The 20459-nt window shown below is 42.4% G+C and overlaps 1 protein-coding gene across 1 annotated transcript in view; it reads right to left on the bottom strand.

Annotated features, from left to right (window-relative positions):
* Positions 1-20459, bottom strand: part of TEK (TEK receptor tyrosine kinase) — a 104332-nt gene that overhangs the window by 13171 nt on the left and 70702 nt on the right. Inside the window, exons 10-16 of the mRNA XM_001497116.7 lie at positions 17851-18012; positions 15916-16050; positions 11840-12127; positions 6347-6646; positions 4402-4556; positions 2682-2892; positions 214-324 (exon numbers count right to left, since the gene is read on the bottom strand). Coding sequence (XP_001497166.2) covers positions 214-324; positions 2682-2892; positions 4402-4556; positions 6347-6646; positions 11840-12127; positions 15916-16050; positions 17851-18012 — 1362 coding nt within the window. The remainder of the gene's footprint in view (positions 1-213; positions 325-2681; positions 2893-4401; positions 4557-6346; positions 6647-11839; positions 12128-15915; positions 16051-17850; positions 18013-20459) is intronic.

Raw genomic sequence — 20459 nt, 5'->3', positions numbered from 1 at the left:
CACATCACAGGGCAAACGATCCAGCATTGGGACCTACCTCCAAAAAGACACCAAACCACGGCCCAATCTATAAATGGGACTAGACGTTGAGATTGAAACTGCGACTTAAAAAAATAGGTATCATTCTTAAGATTATTCTCTTTCCTGATTTCAATATGGAAGGTGCTTGTTTCCAAAAAAAAAAAATATTCTGGCAGGAAAAGGGCATCTTACCACGATGTTCACACGCTCCTAAGAGATTGATGATGTTGGGGTGGTGTCCAAGTTTACAAAGAACCTCCAGTTCCCCCGCGAAGTCCCTGTGGTCGTCTTTGGAGGCGTATTCTGGGAAGAAAGGCAAGAGTTGTGACCCCTCTCCATTACTCCTCTTCAGAAACAAGTGTCCCCTCCTGCTCCCCAGGACCTCCAGGTGCACTCAGTCACCGTCAGGTCTGGAAAACTGTATAGAGTCAAAGAGATTACTCTAACGCAGAGTGCGTGGCACTGTGGATGCCTTGGACTGATCCTTTGTTGTTGGCGGCTATGCTGTGCATCTCCGACCTCTACCCACTAGACGCCAGTAGCCCAACAAAAACGTGTGCAGACATTGCCAAATGTCGCCCACAGGACAAAATCACCTGTCGTCGAGAACCACTGCTCTGAAGTTTTCCTGTTTAAGCTCTCAAAGGCCCAGGGGAACGACTTGGTGGAGACGGAGCTGCCTCCACTTTGAGACTCCAGCTCTACCAGCTAAAGCTACCATCCAGAGGTAACTACGCTGAGGAAGAGAATCAAAACTTCGGTAAAACATCACCAACAATGCATCCATCTCACTTTATTTATAATTTTAACCTGCTTTTTCACAAATCAGCCCTGCTAAAAAACTCAAATCCCGATGACGTTTTTATAGAACTTGCTTGGTAGCGAGAAACTGAGCTGTATCTCTTTCTCTTCCCGTCATCCCATCTCTCCACCAGCGCTCGGATCAGAGGGAGAACGACCAGGCACCGGCCAGCCTGGAGAGAAGGCTCTGTGATGCACAGACTGACTGATCGGCCTTGCATCGATGACACTGTGCAGAGAAATAACACTGGGGGCAGGGTGGATGGGACGGGGTGCTGGCGGCCGTGCGCATGCCTGAAAGGCTCGGACATTGTGGGAACGTTTCACGTGGGCTAAGGGGACCCGCTAGACTGACTAGTGAGCAGCTCCAACTGGAGAACCCCGTTCGGACTACAGGAGCCTGAGGGTCAATGCCTTGGGAGCATTTTAAAGATGAAGTTCTTTATGATGAGGCTGTCCCCGCACTTTGGTAACTGCCCTCCTTGGGATGTGTTGCTGTCCCTGCAGACATTGCCTACCCTGGCGCCCTTTGAAGCTATTTTACCTCTTTACAGGGGCATGAGACAGACAATCAGCTCAGGTCAGATCCCCAAAAAACTGATTTTACAAGATGTTATACCCTCTCTCCTCTTGCTCTCCTTACTGCCTCCCAAAACTCCCTGTGACTAAAGTAGCAAAACAGAAAATGGATTTCGTGCTGGCAAACAAGGCGGGGTATGTGCATGCGTGTGTGTGTTTTAAACATATTACTATCTCTAAGCATAGATAATATTTTGTTTTGTTGGTTTTCTGATGTGTTTTCTAACAATGCAGAAAGCAGCGATGATTTCATAAGACACAGCGTTCATTCTCATCTTTGGCTTGATATTGCAGTCAAAAAGAAGGAAACCCCATCAGCAACCTCAGGGAGCCCTCATTGTGAGCTGCCCGACAATAGCAGTTCACAGCTTTCCCAGCTCTGACACACCACTTTCCAAGTCGGGATGCTGTAAAAGCGACAGCGCGGCTTCACCATCAAGCCGTGCATGAAGTGCTGTTTCACACAGAAGAGGAGATGGCTAGCACCGCCAGGGACTAGTCATAGTCGTTCTGCCTTCTCAGAAGACGTTTATCACCCAGGATTGTTAAATAGGTGGGCACCCAGCAGTCTTGAAATGAACACACTGGAAAAGGTTTCGTTCCTGGGACCTTAGATCAATGCTTTTCAAACTTGAAACAGTGTACGGTGTACAGAAGAATCACTGAGAAAGCTTGTTAAGAACACAGATTCCCCTGGGCGCCCTCACTACGAGATTTGAATCTAACAGAACAGGGAGAAGCAGCTGAGCAGAAGCATTTCCAACAAGGTCTCCAGGAATTTTGATGCAGACAATCCACGGAGGCAGTGGTTTGCAAAGTACGGTCTCCGAACCCTCAGTAGCAGCAGCACCTGGGAACTAATTAGAAATGCAGATTCTCTAGCCCTCCCCCAGACTTACTGAATCAGAAACTGTTGGGGGGGGGGACGGGGGGCAACAAGCCTTCCAGGTGATTCATGCATATTCCATTTTGAGAATCACTGCATTAAGAGAACAATGCCCCCCAAAAGTCAGCGGCGTGCGCCAGAGAATCTGCATCCTCATGTCCCCAGGAATCAAGACGGTGGTGTTTAAATAGCTGGTGCCTTCATGTTTACATCCTGACCGCTCCCAGCCTGACCTCAAAGGAAACATTACCTCCAGTTGCACAGAACAGCTACATCCCACAGCATGCCAATTTTTTGTTTAAAGAGTATAAGACCTTAGAGGAAAGATTCAACAGGAAGTCAGATTTTCTGCCCACCCTAGTGAAATGCTGACTCGATGTGGCCGAGCACTGACCTTTCATCCTCTTGATGGCAGCGTCCATCCGCAACCCGTCCTTCTTAATGCGCGCTTTCAGAACCTGGCCAAAATTGCCCTCCCCAATCACGTCTTGAAATTTGATGTCATTCCAGTCAAGCACTGGATAAATTGTAGGATCTGGGTTGTTTTTGGCCTTCCTGTTCAGGGCCAGAGTTCCTGAGTTGAACTGCACAGCTGGTTCTTCCCTCTGGAAAAATAATTTTTTCATTGTTGTATGTCAGTGTTTTTCATAATTTGAAGGCGCATAATACCTCCTGGTTTGTATCCACACTAGGCAAAAAAAAGAAATATCTAATTCTAGAATGAAGATGGAAATAGGTGTCATCTAACAGGCCCCCTCTGATGAGCTGGCTGTCCATACAGCTACATGGGCACAGTTTCAGGCCTCAGTGGAAAGCATGCCACAATCAATTAGCAATGTCTGCAGAGGGCAAGGGAAGGCAGAATACCAGCACGTGTGCCATGGCATGGCACATACCCAAGTTAGTCACACTTGAGTTTCTACTATGCTGTGGAATGAGCAGATGTTCAGTCCTGGTTTCAGAAAGAACTTGAGGATCCTATCTCTGGAGTCATAGGACGTGCCTCAGTGAGAGCTTTCCTGGCATCACCTTGGTCTATTCTTGGCTCTCACTCACTCTCTCTGGCTTGTCCTAAAGCTTAGACTCTCTCAAGCCCACTCTGGAGCAGCCTCTGGTCCAGAATGACTGACGCTTAGAGCAAAGCCCTCACAGTGTCTCCTTTTCTCCCAAGTTGAAGTGACTGCTGATGGAATTATGACAAAGCCCGGGTGTGAGGATGAGCTCCAGCACTCCTAACCCCGTCGTGGTCCTTCCTCTCCAGTGACAGCCCAAGGTGATCCAGCTCTGGCGTGAAGTCAGATAACAAATCTCCCCTTGTCCTAAACTGAGGGGGGTCTTGGGGACTTGTGTACAGCAAGGTATACACCAGTGGACCATGTCATTGTACTCAATGTTTTATCTACAGAATCGATAAAGTCAGGTGCAAACTAATTGTACAGAGCCTGAAACCACAAACTAGAGAAACGTTCAGGCTGTCGTATACCAAAAGGACGCCAAAGGGGTGCCTTTTGGTCAAGTATGATTTTGTGGACCTTTGCTACTGGTCAAATTCCCAGATGAAAGAATGAGGCACTGCCAAGTGCCATGAGCCGTGACTGCAGACCAAAGGTTCACAGGAATGGGAGATACACCAGGTATACATGGTTCTTATAAATATATGAGGTATGACAGGCTTGAGGGAGATATTAGATGTAGGAAATGGGAAGCGGAAACTTGTCCAGCACAGCACATCACTACACATCACACTGAGGTCTGCTTACCCTCAATGTCCTTCCCCACCAAAAATGTTCACTTCTTTATATGGCAAGATTACTATCTGGTGACATCACTAGGATGATCATACGTCTCATTTGGGTGGGACAACAGGCCTGTGTTAGGTCTAGTTTCCTGCATAATTAAAGAAACCTTTTCACTCTCAAAATTGTTTCAGTTTGGACAAGAAATTATATAGTCATGCTTCTTATCTCCCCTTTCACAATGGAAGCCAAAGGGAAGATGAGACTTGCCTAAGAACTGCTTGCTTTACAAGTAAATTTCCTGGTCCACATCCTGCAGCGGAGGTTCTGCATGTATGCGGACTCGCCCTCATGAGCTAGTAGGATGATGACACATACCCCGTTTTGGAAGGCTTGGGCCATTCTCCTTTGGACATTTGCCCTCTTCAGTTGCAACATGATCAGAAAGGCCAACAGCACCGTCAGGCAAGTCATTCCCGCCGAGCCAAGGATGGCTATAAGCAGCATCTTCCCGCCTCCGAGGTCTGCTGGTGCTGTGCAGGGGAACACGGGAGAAGCGGGTTAGTTTAGGTAGAAAGAGAGGCCAAGACCATCTTTGGGAGAAGTTGCGGTGTAGCGGCAGCTCTAGTTCTGCCACCTAATTGCTAGGTGACCTGGGGATGCTCAATTATTTTCTGAAACTCAGTGCAGGTGAGTCTGACTCAGGGGTTGTTACAAGATTTAAAAAAAAAAAAAATGTGCAAGAATGCTTTTTAAACGGCAATGTGCTAATGATTAGTTCAACTTCTACTTCCAAGTAGAGGCCCAAGCAGACGCACCTTGTCTAGCAACAGTGAGAGTGACTGACTTATTAGATATGGGACTTTGGGAAAGTGACTAAATCTCCCTGCACAATTTCCCCACCTAGAAAAGTGTTGAAGTTCTAGGATGCTAAGAGCTTGGAGTCCGTAAGATATTTTGTTTTAGATTTTTTCTTGTTTTAAAGAGCTGATGGAGAAAATCTGAGGATACCAATGGGAGAAGGAAGGGAAGAAGGAAGGAAAAAATGACGGAAGAGAAAAACCATTAAGTTTAGGGCTTAGGTCAAAATCAACTATTAAAGACTATGGTCTAATCCTTCTACTTCTTTGCCTTATTTAAATTCAAATAAAATGAAATTAGATATATTTTTATGAAAAATAGGATGTAGAGCATAATCTCATCTTCTTACAAGGATTCTTTTGTGACTTTCTATCTTTCCTTCTGTCTCCACACATGTGTGCATAAGGAGACATCTGGAAAGGAATGGTGAGGGTTTTTTGTTTTGTCCTGGTTTGTTTTTAAATTTTTCTGTTTGTATTTTATGTATAGCTTGGATTTAGGGCCTGTATACATTTTACCCAAACACAAGTAACTATAAAAATGATGCATTTATTAAGGGTGTGATCTGAAAACTACGATGTTCTGTAGTTGGCGGACTCATCATCCCTTGGACATTTCAAAAGTGTTCCAAAGGGTCAGCCCTGAAAACAGAGCTTGTGTGATTTTATTTCTTAAGCCTCAGATAACCCTCAAGAGAACTCAGAAGTTTTTAGTGCTACAAAATTTTCTGTAAAAAGAGACCCTAGTCCAAATTATAAATTTGCAAAACTCGCTGTTTTTCTCTGATGTCCCGCTCTCTACATTCTCTTGCACACGTGGCACAGTGCAGAGGGCTGGGAGATGCCATTTCAGACAGACTTGGAAGGGCAGGAAGGCCTTCCACGTGCTGCCGTCCCGTCCACCCCAGGCCCTCGTTCACTTAATTACGTTCAACAGGTTTTCTCCATCACAATTACTGAGCATCGTGGGCTCGGCACCCTGAGGGGTCTCTATCTGTCTCAAAGAGCTTACTCTCTCTGGGGTGGGGGGTTAGCGGTGGATGTGGAGACGTAATAACCTGGATCTGAAAAGTAAAAGAAAACTCAGGATAGCATGGTGTCATCCAAGCTAAAAGAGGAGTTGATTTTTGTGAAGGTATGGAGAGTGTTCTTGGAGCCTCCCATTGAAGCACCTGCACAGGCCAACCTCCACGAAGCAGGGTCAAATTCATATTCCTCGGAGCTGCAATGGCTGGATGGGGGCTGCTGATAGGCTACTTTCGTCTATGGTTCAATAATGGAAGATGGATCCACAGGGTATGCTTCTCAGGGCATTTTCATTTTAAGGACCTAATCTAGAGAGGGTAAAGCCTGTTAGGACAAATGAAATACGTCACATGATACGAATAGGGAGTAAATATCTTGACAATGGGGCTTTGCTGATACTCTCCAGAAATATGGAAATACCTGTCCACTCCACCAACCTTGAGATTTGGAGAGTGTCGTCAGTTCATGAGAAAGCTCTGGGTGGCTTGACCCTATGTTGTTCTCTGCAAAAATGTCCACCTGGTAAGCTGTTTCGGGCTCTAGGCCCTTGAGCTGATACTGGGTGATGGTGGCATTCTTGATTTTCACATCAATGTGCTGGTCTTCATTCTTGCCCTGAACTTTGTAACGGATGATAACAGAAGAAATAGAATAGCCATCCAAGATGGTCCAAGAGACCACGGCAGAGGAGTCTGTGATGTTGGAAATCTTGATGTTTCCTGGTTGAGGAGGGAGAACTGGAAATTTAAAAAAAAAACAGTATTTCACTTCAGATGTACTACCGCCTCTTAGATCATCATGCTTCTGAGAGAGAGGTAATGTGAGCTCGTAAACCACGAATGGCTAACAGACGCTTTCTCAGATGGTACTTCCAAGCAGTTGGTAGCGGACTCCTGCAGAGTCAACAGAATGGCACAAGATGCGAAAATGGCAACACATATATCACGTATTTGCATCAAATTACACTAAATAAAGGCCTCAGAAATTGTTACTCCAAAAATCTACATTACCCTGTTCTTGGTGCTGGGAAGGATAGAAAGATTACAAGAGCCGACATTTCTATAGGCCCTTCCATGTAGTAACTCATTTCCTCTTCTTAACAATCTTACCACAGGTATGGAGGCCCAGAAAGGTTAAGGGACTTGGCCAAGGTCACACGGCTATTAAGTAGAAGAAATAGGACTCGACTCCTGGCAGTCTGACGGCATGGGCCACTGTCTTAGCCACTGTCCCATGTGGCCTATCCTTGCACTAAGCACATTTATGGAGCACTAGCAAGTCAGAGTATACATAAGAAACTGGTTAAGCATCTAGTTGACAAAGTGCTGTAAGGATTTGGGAAAAAGAGAACATTCCGTTCAGGGGCATAGGGAGGAAGAGAGAGAGGTGCTTGGAGGTGTTCCAGATGAAGACGGCATGCAGAATCATCTCTGCACTCAAATTCCTTCCCGATAAAGGGTACCGGCTGGAAGGGAACTCTGTGACTCCACAGAGCCTAAAGCTATGGGACTCAAGGAAAGAATGAACCCACAGTCTTGCCCTTGATAGTAACTGGAGCTTACATTTGTGAGGCTGTTTACAAGCTGCTTCCAAATGCAGGCTCTCTCTTGACCCTCATAACCACACAGGCAGGGAGGTAAGCAAGGCTGAGATTTTTAATTATTCAAATTCCTAGAGATGAGGAAACTAACACTTCAAAAACGTAAGGGACTTGTACTGTCCTGATAAGCAAGTAGCAGAGCCAGGCCACTTCACGCCATATGAAAGTTACTGCTTATAAGCAAATTAGAACCTTCTGGAAATGTTTTAACGTACATTCTTTCTATTCTCAATTCTCAGAGATTCTTCTTCATTCTAAATTTCCTCTTTCCATGATGTTGATTCCCCATATCATACTCCTTAGGTAACTGTGGCAATTTATGAGAATTAGGTACTGGATTTTGAGCCCTCCAAATCTGATTGTCATTTTCTATGTCTAACAGGTGGTAAATTATCCAAAATCACAATTAATCAACAGTATAATATCTTAACTTCCTTTGCATCCAGTACCAAGCTTTTGTATATCCTCACAAAAATATAAAATAACCTTCCTTTCCACAAGGAGATTACAGAATATTAGGAATATTAACATCTTCAGATTACTATGAACATATATTTAATATTTGTATAGCAGTGCCTCAAAAAAAATTCACCTTCATAAACCAGTGGGATTCCAAGCCTGTCACAAAAAGAAGCAGTGCCTTGCAGACACCTGCTGGAAGAATAATTAATATAATTTTGGTGCCAATTAAAAATCATAAATTTGCATGTGCCAATTTATCCAGTTTATGCCTAAAAGAAGTCACCCTTTGGGATAGCTCAGTGGACGTCTGATTCAGATTCAGTGAGACTGAGCCTGATAATCTACATTTTATCAGGTCCCCCAGTAACTCTAAAGTTGATTCTAAAACACTTTAGCAGACGCTAATCAGATTGTAAACCATTTGGAAGTGGGATACGCCTGTGAGAGGAGCTTCTCCAAGAACCGACCTTGCTTTGAAGCTGTCGGTTGCCCATTCAAAGAGACAAATGGGTAGCATGGTTTGGCAAGAACAAACAAAACATAGAACTGAAATGTGATTGAGAGTCCTAGCCCACAATTTACTAGCTGTACACCTTTGGTCAGTGACTGATCCTTCTTTGTGCCTCAGGTTCCTCATCTGCTAAATGTCATGATAATTCCGACTCTACTTTCTTCATAAAGTCATTGTGTCAAACGAGATACTCTGCATACACATAGACAGGAACACATTATACACATGTATTATTTTTTACCTATGTTTGGGACCATATACCAAATCTAATTCATTCCACTCCTTACACTTGGTCCAGTTGGAATTGCTAGGCTGGACATTAACATAAACTTTGTAACTAAAAGCATTAATTTTATTTCTGAACAACCTATATGCAAGATCAGCCAATGACAACATAGTATATTAACAAATATATCAGTTAAGACTGAAATGTTCTCATCCACAACCTCCTTGCCGTAATTTCCTGACCCTGTAGGGACGGGCTCCTCCCCTGCCGATCTCAGCATCTCTACCACCACCACCAGCACAATCCTCCCCCTAGTCAAACTCCACTCAACCTCCCTCTTTCAGTGACTACTACCTGGTTTTCATTTAATCCTATAAATATGATTCTGATGATGTGATTTTGATAGTTCAATATTTAATAGTTTGATATTTAATTCTAATGAGGGTAAAACTTACAGTGCTTATAGTGAATGAACATCTAAGACAACTTTGGAAAAGAAAGTAGTGATTCACCCTACTGTTATCACGACATTTAATAAATCTATAGTAATTTAAAGAGGTTGGAAATGGTGCAGGAACACACACACATCAATGGAAAAGAACAGAGTGCCCAGAAATAGATGCAAAACCAATATGAGAACTTGGCATCTGATACAGAAAGCATCACAAGTCACTATTCAGTGTGTGGCATTGGGTTTGCCATATGTGAATAAATAAGATTAAAACAAAAAAGGTTAAAATATTTACACCATACCCCAAAATAACATCCCTATATTTGGAGACCTAAATACGCAAAAACAAAACACTAGAACTAGCAGAAAAAAATACAGACAGTATATTTATGACCTTGGGGTCATAATTCCAAATCAGGGAATAATTCTAAAACAGCAAATAATTCCAAAACAGGGAATAATTCCAAAACATAACAAGTACAAACCACAGAGGTAAATATTCACAGGTCTGATTACATCAAAATGTAAACTATCTGTAGGGTAAAAGATACCACAAAAAATAAAGAGATTAGGAGAATTTACTTGCAATACATATAATAAGATTAGTGTCCAAACTGTATAAACAATTTTACAAATCAGTAAGAAAAGACAATCATTAGCAAATGTGCAAAGTTTATCAACAAATCTATCAAATGAGGAAATCGAACTGCCCAACAAAATGCCCAAGAAAAGATGCTCAACCTTGCCAGTTATCAGGGAAATGAAAATTGAAATTAACCGTGAGGCATCATTTTTTATCTTTGAGATTGACAAAAATAAAATGGTCTGACCATATCAAGTGATACAGATATAGGAACAGGAGAGAGATACAGAGATGGATGTAGGGAAAAATGGTACTCTCATATACTCCTGGACATGGTACACATTGAATAGCCACTTTAGAGGGTAACAGCCCATCAGTTCCTCTTCTGGACGTGCTCCCTAGAAAAGCCCTCACACCTCTGCACATGGAGGCATGTATAAGGACGGCCATTGCATTTTTGTTTGTGATAGTGAAAAAAAAGAAAATAACCTAAATGTCCAGCTAAAAGGGAATGGATATATAAGATACTATGTTCATAACATAGAATATTATGCAGAAGTCCAAAAAGCACATCTAAACAAATTAGATCTAATCAGATCTAAATAAATTAACATAGATAGATAAAAATCATAATGTTTATTCACAAAAGCAAGAGGAAGAATAATATGTATATATGTACATTTATGGATGTATATAATGTATTAAAATTATACGACATTGAATGGAAAGATACCTAACAAACAATTTTAGTTGTCTCTGGGGAGAGAAGAATAGAATTAGAGTAGGGATGATGGCCAAAGGGGATTTGATATACAGTCATACATTGCTTAATGATGAGGATAATGTATATAATTATGTATTTGAATAGGGGGTGGGTTATTTACATTCTAAGGGGACGTATATTCTAAGAAATGCATTGTTAGGCAACTTTGTCATTGTGCAACCACCATAAAGTGTACTTATACAAACCTAGATGGAATAGCCTACTCTGCACCTAGGCTACATGGTACTTTCTTACAGGACCACCATCACATATGCAGTCTGACATTGACTGAAATGTTGTCATGAGGCACATGACTGGATCTGTATTGTGTTATTACTCCCACAAATCAACAAAAAGGCTGGAAGCAAATATGAGAAAATGTTAACAGTTGGTAATTCTGGGTGGTAGGAATGTGAGTGTTTGTTGTATTATCCTCTGCACCATTCAGTAACTTTTAAATTCCACAGAATTTTGAAAAATAATGAAGAATCTCCAAACACTGACAAAACAGTGGAGACTTCCGCATGTCACTGCTACCAGAATAGAGTAGCTGGAGAAACACTGAGCCAGTTTCTCCACCTGTCACTGAGGAAATAGAGACACAGCTGCAGAAGAGAGCCTCAGACGGGGGGCGCTCGGAAGGGACCACACGATCCTGACTCAAGAGGTAGTTGGTGGGGCCAAGAAATATCTAGTCTTTCCAAGGGCTCAAAAATGCAAAGACACAGTTCTAATGCAGTCAATCAAAAAAGAACTCTCTGCTCAATGATGAAAAAACTTTCACTGCTACAAAGAAACCCAAGAAGTTCCAACTAATTTTAAATGACCAATCTAAAATTGAGAAAAGCCTGAATTACAGAATGTTTTGAAAGAAAAGTGGTCTGATTACTCTTAAATATATATTGTAGCTCCAAGAATTGTCTGTTAAAAAGATTTTTTTTTTAAGCAAAGTTATTTGGCTTTTGACATTAGGAAAGGCTCATCTATAATGAATTGGCATCCATGTTCGTGTAGATACATGACAGTCCTGAAAACTGTCCTGGAACAGATTGAACAAGCCCTAGAAAACTTTATCCATGTTATTAAATTATTTAATAAGTACCTCCATATGACAGAAAGGTAAATTTTAGTGCAGTCCTGCCTGAATTATTGCAAATTCAAATACATGGCGCTTTCTTATATATTGCAGGTTATTAAAAGGATTTGATGTGTTGGGATGGGGGCACTAATTAGCCTTTTACAATTTCTAATGAACAGTCTTGAAGTGCTGGTAGCTAAGTCCACGTGGCAGTAGCCAAATGTTCAGGCAAGAAGGGGCAGGAGAAGCCACTTACCGTCGCTGAGGGTCCAAGCGGTGAGATCTTCACTCCATTCCCCCTGGGCCTTGGTGTTGACTCTGGCTCGGACTACGTACTGCTCCCTGGGGTGTAAATTGTTAAGCAGCACCGAGGTCAAGTTGCCTGGCACTTTAATATTCTGCTGATCACTATTCACTTGCACAGACCTCCTCTCCACTTCCACATAAAAGTCATCTTCTGAGTTTGGAAATATTGGTTGCCAGGTCAAATTTAGAGTGGTCTGACTTTTCGGTAGGAGACTGAGACCCCTTGGAGGAGGAAGACCTGGGAGAGACCAGAAAGATCATTATTTTTACATAGGTGGAAGGTAACAGCCCCAAAGGTCAGCTTCACAGAGTCACCTTGGCTTCTAGAATAATACACAACTTCACAAGCTATCAAAGAAACACAAGCTGGTAGCCATATTTTTTTCTACCAAAATTGCAAATCTTTAAAAAAATTCTAACACGTAGTTTGAATAATTATAATATAGGAATACAACTCCTTTGGAGAATAGTTTGGGAATATTTTTCAAGAGTCCTAGAAATTACATATACTTTGGCCCTGTAATATCTGAATAAATAATGTAAAGGAAGAGAAAAACCTAGGTGCATGAAGATGTTCATTACAGCATTATTTATAATAACAAACAACTGGAAGAAATCTAAAGGCTCAAAATAGGGACATGCTTTAATAAATTGTGATATAGCCATCCAATAGATTGAAATAGATAATTGGGAGAAGGATGGAAGCCCAATAAAAATATTTATAATACATGAGAAAAAACTCTGATTGGAACTTGGTAAAAGTCATGTCTATAAGTGGTGAAAGGGAGGAAACTGATAAAAATGAAACCAGTGCATTTCCTGAGGTTGTGGGGTTCCTGAGTTTTTAGGGTTTCTCTCACTACTCTGAGCAATACATTTTAAAGCGATTTTGGGGTTACTTCCCCCTGGCAAGGAGAATTTCAGACATCATAGCAGCTGTGACGGTAGGGCCAGGCCTGGCCCCGCTCTGATCACATTGAGGGATTGGCTACAACCACAGCTGCCTGGTCATAATTACCCAGAAGAACCTGGGCTACTGCAGAGGTAACTGAACGGAAACACTATAGGTTTTGAAATCAAAGAGACAGGGGCATGCTGCTTTAGTTCTGTGGTCTTGGGAAAATTCACAACCTCTCCCAGTTCACATGTAACACTCATCCTCCAGACTCAGGAGGGGTAAATGAGAAAATGGGGCTCTATTAGCGTTACCTCCCTCCTTCCTTCTCTTCCCTCCTTCCTAAGATGTCTTATCTTGTGTCAACAGACAGAGGAGGAATGTTTGTTTTCAGTAAATAACAGTAAATCTATTTTTAAATTCCAGATATGAAGTATTTTCAAAACATAGAAGAAAGATCCTCTAACTTATGCAGTCTCAAGGGGGACATTATTCAATTAAAATCAATTAAAAATTGGTTCTTGGGTATGAGAAAATTTTAGATATTGCAATGGTTTAGGAAGGGCCACAATATAGAACAGATTTGTGGTATTAAAATTCATGGCAGAGAGACATTAGGACAAAATAGACATTCTGCCCTAAAGACAAAAATATCTAGAAAGCTCTTTTGGGGGTGGTAATTTAAACAACAAACAAACAAGTTTGAGAAACACTGCTCTAACTCTTCGTTGGAAGTGAGAGGAAGTCTGTCCATCCACCAGGAGAGCGACTCTCACGGGCCAGCTCTGACTTCTCTTAGACTAGGGAGAACCAGCAACCAGGTCCAGCGATTTGCTTGGCATTTTGCTAAAGGTCTTATTGGTCCTTTCTCTGTAACCTTTGCAAATTGAGAGCAGTGATGTCAACTCCTTTTGCTCATCTCTAAAGTTTAAATTCCAGAATAAGCCCCCCAGGGTGGTTAGGCACACTTACGATGACAAAGAAGAGCAGAGGGATGATGTTTTGGAGCACGCACGTAAGCCTAAGCCTGGGCCTGGGACGGCAGAGTAACTTGATAAATGGGCCTTTCCCTTCTTCCTTCCCTCTGGGAACATGATTTGCCCTTCACCCCTCCCTACCTGCCCTCTTTCTGCCATGTGTTCAGATGTGTTCTCTTCCCTCCCCCCTGACCTCCCAGGCCTTCACTACTCAATCAACCCAAATATAAATAGTGCAACTGCCAGAGATGAATTAAAAAACAAACATCAGCAAAATTCAAATGATGGGAAAAAAAGAGCCTTCAAGAATTCCCTTCCCGCCCAGCCCTGAGAACTACTTTGAAATATTCCAAGAGACTTCTAAATACATCCTGGCTGAAACATATTCTGAGGGCTGAAGACAGTGCAGCGTGGGTCTGTGAAGTGTTTTATGTTCTGTTTCGTAAATACTTTCCATCTGAGTCCGACTATGACCTTCCCTTTTGGATTCATCAAAACTGGCCAGAGAGAGAATTAACTACCATTTGCCTTTGTAGCAGCAACCTGACAACGTATTGGGGACAGCTTTGATCAGAGCCATGGAGATCTCTGGACCCTCTAACTGCTATTTTTTGTATTCACCACCCGGTGGGGTTCCAGGAAGCCATTTCTGCCTTGTGCAATGCTCCTACGAGTGCCAGAGTAGCTCTTGAGTCCATTTGGTTCTTTAAGGATACTGCTGGTCAGATGAAAGCTAGGTAGGTGTGTCAAGGGGGGTCTCTGCGAGGAGAACACAACCCCTGCAGGAGAGCTAGATGCTATTCCTCGTCTCTCACTGCGTCATTCCGTATCCTTCTGCCTTTGGTAAATGGACTAAAAGTAGGAAAATTTATCAAATGGGATAAGGAAATAGTGCCTGTGGGCTCCTAGGTAAAAACAATAATAATAATAATTGGACAAACAAAAGGGTATCAAGTCTGAAGATCTAGTATGGTGATGCATAAGATGCATCACTATGGGCAAGTTATTAACCACTCTGAGACTCTACTTTTCCATCTGTAAAATGAGGAAGATGATAATTCTTACCCTCCAAGGTAGTAAGAATTAAATATATGTGAAGTTGAAACTATAAAGCGCTGACCAGGAGATAGTAACAGAATAATCATACCCAGTGGACACTAGAAAAGAGAACTTTACAAGGGATCACTCTAACGTTTCAGAGGAGAGTACCTGGTCTCAGAGAGCTGGGGTCCAGGTTAGCATCAAGAAAGCTTCAGGAATTCAAGGGCTCCTCGATTAACACAATAGAAGGTCAATCAACACTGACTAACATCAATCAAGAAATACTCCTACATATATTATTTAGAATGTCTGGACCCAGGACCAGCAACATCAAACATCACTTGGGAACTTTCTAGAAATGCAGACTCTTGAGCCCTACACCCAACCTGAACCTATTGAATCTGAAATGCTGGGGATGGAGCCCAGAAATCTTTTTTAACAAGCTCTTCAGGTGATTCTGATGGACACGAATGTTTGAGAACCATTGATTTAGAAACATGGAAGTATCTATTCTAAGAAATCGCTTAAGGAGATTTAGCCAGCCCCTTCCTATGGGAAGCAGGACCGGGAGGAGGAGGGGTGGAGCGGGGGACTGCTGTTCTTTGCACACGAGCCTTTGATTCTATTTGATGTTTTAATTATGTCCATGAATTACTTTGAAAAATTAGAAATTATTTTTAAAAATAAATAAACTGGGATTTCTGAAGTATGTGTGCTGCAAGAGCCTAGCCTGGGCCCTTAAGGTGGAAACAGGAAGCTGGTGGTAACCCTCCGGAGCCAAGGCTCAGCACAGTCGCTACTAAGTACATCCAACTCCTAAGGGATGGCCCTGCCTTCCTGAAGGCTCATCTGCTTCCTTCTCTGTCCCCGTGGAGTGCGGCAGACCCCCTCCCCCAGGGAGAGAGACCAGGAGTGCAGCCCAAATAAAGGGCCGGTTTGGCTCCAAATTGCTACCCTTCCTGTCACTTTCCCACCCATTCAAAAGCAAACTCCTTCCACCTCCATCCCCACCCACCCACTCACCCACCACCACCCTTCCTGGTCTTCCTTCCTCTTTCCCCTTCCTCCCCCTCCCACCCAGCTCAGGAATAAATGCTGTTGACTTCAGCTGACCGATGGAAGCTGTTGTGAAGCGTCTCACGGGGCCAGGATGCCCTTCGCCGCCCTCTCCCCGCCGGACCAGCTGCACGCAGAGCTCATATTCGGTTCGAGGTTCCAAATGGTTAAGGGTAACGATCTCATTTGTCACTGAGGAGAGGGAAAGTCCAGGAAACTTAAGTTGGCATTCGTTAAACTGGAATATTGTTATTGTCATGTGAACGAATGTTTGGTTTTTAAAAATACAATGTCTTAGTGAAACACTAACAGAGGCAATTCCATCTTCAGGGCCTCATCATTCCTAAGATAAGGAAAATGAGGCTTTTTAAAGAAGTTTCCAGGTCACGATGTATACATTCATAGAAGTATCTTTGTACACTTCTGCTCAGTGTTTCTATCTTTTCATTCGTAGAGTAAAATGGCACAAATCTTTGAGTATATGGAATACCAATCAAATTTAGGGAAAAAATCTCATTCAGAATAATGTAAACTAATTTCCACTGTTTTCAAGTACATACAGAGATTGCAATCAAGCTATCAAGAGAGGGGACTCTGAGAGTTTGCTTACAATGACGTACAATGGATTCGTATCACTACAAACGAAGGGCTCTGAAGGACTTGAAAACAGATCCCGTTAACAAGTGATACACGCTTCTTTCCTCCTTAGCTATCCACTTTAGCCAGCCCCTGTTTCTCCATGGATATTGCAAAGGCAGATTTTTGCCTTAACCATAGGATAAATTCCCAATTGGGAAGAAAAGAATTGGGCTGTGTTTAAGAGTTCTTAGAAGACCCCTTTGTGGGTGTCCACTTGTAGAAAGAGTTGATGGATTATTACCACTCTATGAAAAAAAAATCTGCTTTTAAATAAGACCTAACCATTGATGCTGGGAACAGCAATCCAGCAAATCAGCCCTATGCCGCTGGGGTTCTGAATTTTGGCTGAGTCTACAATAGAATGTGGACAGCTCAGGAATGATACTATGACTTTATTCAGCGTACCCAGGTCAGCTAGCATTATTAAACCAAATCCCCTCATTTTTTGTAATTTCCTCAGTTACCTACATATAGTGGGTAGAGGGCCCTTTTTAGGAAATCACAGGCGAGATGAGACTCAAGTATTGGTGGAAGGATGCATGTTACCTACAAGCCTAAGAGTGGCAGATCTCAGTACAAGATGGCACGATTAAAGCAGCATGGCCAATGATATTGCTCAGTTTTCTTTTTAAAAATTGTGATTTTTACATCATCATGCAACAAATAGAACTGTAATTTGTATGAGATACATTTAATAAATAAACAACTGTTTTCGTAAGCTTTTGATATTTTATCACATTTCGTTGAATTATTTTTTTCTTTCAGGAAGTTGGGGGAGGGGAACATCCTTCTCTTTGCCCACACCCCTTCCTGCCTCCACCCCAGTCCCATCTGCCACAACCCAAACTTTTCACATCCAAATTCCTCTTAAAATCTCTGTGCATTAGGGGCCTGCAGGATGGGGCAAGGTTCAAATGAGAAAAAGAATAAATGACTCCACATGGCAGCAACAATCACTCCTCAGATTTATGAAGATTGGGCTCTGCCTTCCCAGCCGACCCTGGACTTTCCCGTTACCATATTCGTGGCATAAACCTGTGTCTTTCACCATGACCAAGCAAGACAGAGTGGCTAAAAACAGGATTGGAGATCCAGGGAGGCCTGGAAAGGAAATGTTGACATAGAAGTAACTCTTGACACAGGCTGGTTCTAGGTCCCACAACTTCCAGAAAGTTAGCTGGGAAAACCCAGAGGCCCCTGCACTCTTGACTGAATACTCTGAAACAGAATCCTCTGTACAGATGCCACCTTGGGGTAGACCATTGAGACTGGGAGAAGGGATTTCTACACTTGGGGACAATTTTTTTCCTGGTGCCATATCTGCAGCTGCAGGCTTTCCTGTCCAAACCTTACCTTGAATGTCCCGCCAGGCCTCATAATGATTAACAGGCTTGTATAGAAGCTTCTTGGATTTGATTGGTCCATCCCCGAAGTAAGGCTCAGAGCTGATGTTGATGACAGCAAAGTTATGTCCAGTGTCGATCACATTTGGGGCGTTCAGGGGCTTTGGAAGAACTGAATAAAATTCCAGCAATCAGATTAGTCCTTGGATTTGGGGCTTCATCATCGTCCTTAGGTAGGAAAGAGGGTGAATACCCTTACATTTCCAACAAAGCCCTCTTAGACTTCTCTGCTGCGATTCAACACAATCAACTGCTCTGTGAGCTTCTCACTTGTTCTTGCCCCTTCAACCCCTTAGTCACAGTCAAAGTGCTTTCATAAAATATGAGCGCTCCTCTGCTGAAGACCTTTCAATGGATTCCCATTACATTCAGAATAAAGTCTAAATTCATACCATGACCTGCCAAGGTTTTGCACGATGGAGCCCCAGCCTCCTCTTCTCCTCACCCAATACCCTCCAGTTGCACTGACCTCCTCTCAGTTCATCCAACTAACAATGCACCAAGCTGCTTCCTGTCTCAGGTTCTTTGTAGATGTCCTGCAAAGAACGCTCCAGACCTCCCGCTATTCTCCCGTTAACTCTTACTCATCATTCAACTCTCAGCTCTGATGTGACTTCTTCACAGGTGCTATCCCAGAACCTCATTTAGGCTCAGGTGTGTCACACACTTTCACAGAACTTACACTTTTCCTTCATTGTAATTTTCAGATTTTACTATTCTTTGTGATTTTGTGTGATTATTTAATATGTCTTCCCACTAGACTATGTGTTTTCTCTCTCTCTCTCTCTCTCACTGCTTCAAACAACACAAATTTATCATCTTACAGTTCTGGAGGTCAAAAAGACCTGGGTCTCAGTGGGCTGAGATCAAGATGTTGGCAGGGCTGTGCTCCTTTCTGCAGGCTCTAGGGGAGAATCAGTTTCCCTGTTCTTTCCAGCTTCTAGAAACTATCTTCGTCTGTTGGTCCATGGCCCTTCTTCCATCTTCAAAATCAAGAACATTGCATCTCTCCGATCGTTCTTCAATGTGATATCTCTTTCTGACTACACTCAGGAAAGGTTCTCTGCTTTCAAGGACTCATGTGCTCAGAGTGGATCCACCAAATAATCCAGAACAATCTCAAAGACCACATATTCTCAATGGGGGCAATAGCACCCTCAAGGAGATGAAAATTGGTCCTTGGGGGATGAAAAAATCTTAGTTATTACAATGGTTTGTGGCCTTCCAATGAGCCACAGTACATAAACAGATATATGGCACGTCTATGATATAACATTTTATGGTGATGGGAGGAGAGTTTTGAATAAAATGTCTAAAAGGGCTCCTTAACGGGAGGATAATGATAAAAATATTGTAAAACACTGCACCAAACTCTAAACTCCACTAGGGCAAAGACCATGTAGGTTTATTCACAGTGAATCACATTGAATAAACGTCAACTGAATTTGCAGTGTACTCTATAGCTCCATTAGCTTGACCTTCTTAGGAATGCATAACTGTTGGTTTTTTCTCCCCAAGAGTGTATGTTACATAATGTAGAATCTTCCAGACTTCAGGGGACAAGTTTCAATAATTTTACTTGACCTCTCTGTCTCAATATTTTGACTCACTATCAGTAATAATTACCTTCAAGTCTTTGCTCAGATATCACCTTCTCCACAAAGCCGGATCAGCCTATTTACAATTACAGTCACCCCTCCTGCCTTGCCCTAGCATTCTCTGCCCCCTTTTCTGATTTGATTTTCCCCATGATACTTAGCATTTTAGCGAACTATACATTTTACTCACTTATTTGTTCATTGCTTATCTTCCTGTGGGAATGTGAGCTCCATGATGGGAGAGCTTTATTTTATTGTTTGCTGTTGTATTCTCAGTGCTAGAACAGGGCCTGAAACATCATAGGCCCTCAATAAATTCTATTGACTGAATGAAGACGTAGGAGGAAGTTGTCCAAGGTCAGGATAATAAAGCCAGTGAGAAGCCTGATCCAGCAGCATCCTGACTGGAGGCGGACCATGCCAGCACAGAGTTAGGTTAAGACTGGATACACATTTCACTCAGACCAGTTTCTGAAACGAGGTCATTGTTGTGAGTAAGTTCATTCATTACGTCATGCCTTCCTTGTGTGATCAAATAAGATCACCTGCTTGTTTAAACCATCCGATGCATATTTTATTATAGCCATGAATTCCAAAACCATCTCTTTTACAAGAGTGACGAAAATCGCTCCCAAATCTTTCTCTTTGTAATTTATATTTTATTTTTTATCTTTTAATCATTTTTATTGAGATAGACATATTGTAAAGACCAAAAATCTTAAGCTTATTTAGCTCAAGGGACTTTACCACATACACACCCATGTAACCACCACCCAGACTGAGATGGAGAACGCCTCCAGCGCCCCAGAAGGCACTCTTGTGCCCCTTCCCCGTCAATGGGGAACTACCCTCCTGACTTCTGTCACTATAGATTAGTTTTGCCTGTTCTTTAACTTTGTATGAATGGAATCATAAATCACGAACTTTCCTTTACTTATTTTTATGTCTGTGAGACCCATCC

Source organism: Equus caballus, chromosome 23, assembly GCF_041296265.1.
Source record: "Equus caballus isolate H_3958 breed thoroughbred chromosome 23, TB-T2T, whole genome shotgun sequence".
NCBI lineage: Eukaryota > Metazoa > Chordata > Mammalia > Perissodactyla > Equidae > Equus > Equus caballus.
Note: the sequence above shows the minus strand (reverse complement) of the source record. Positions and strands in the feature narration are given on the sequence as shown.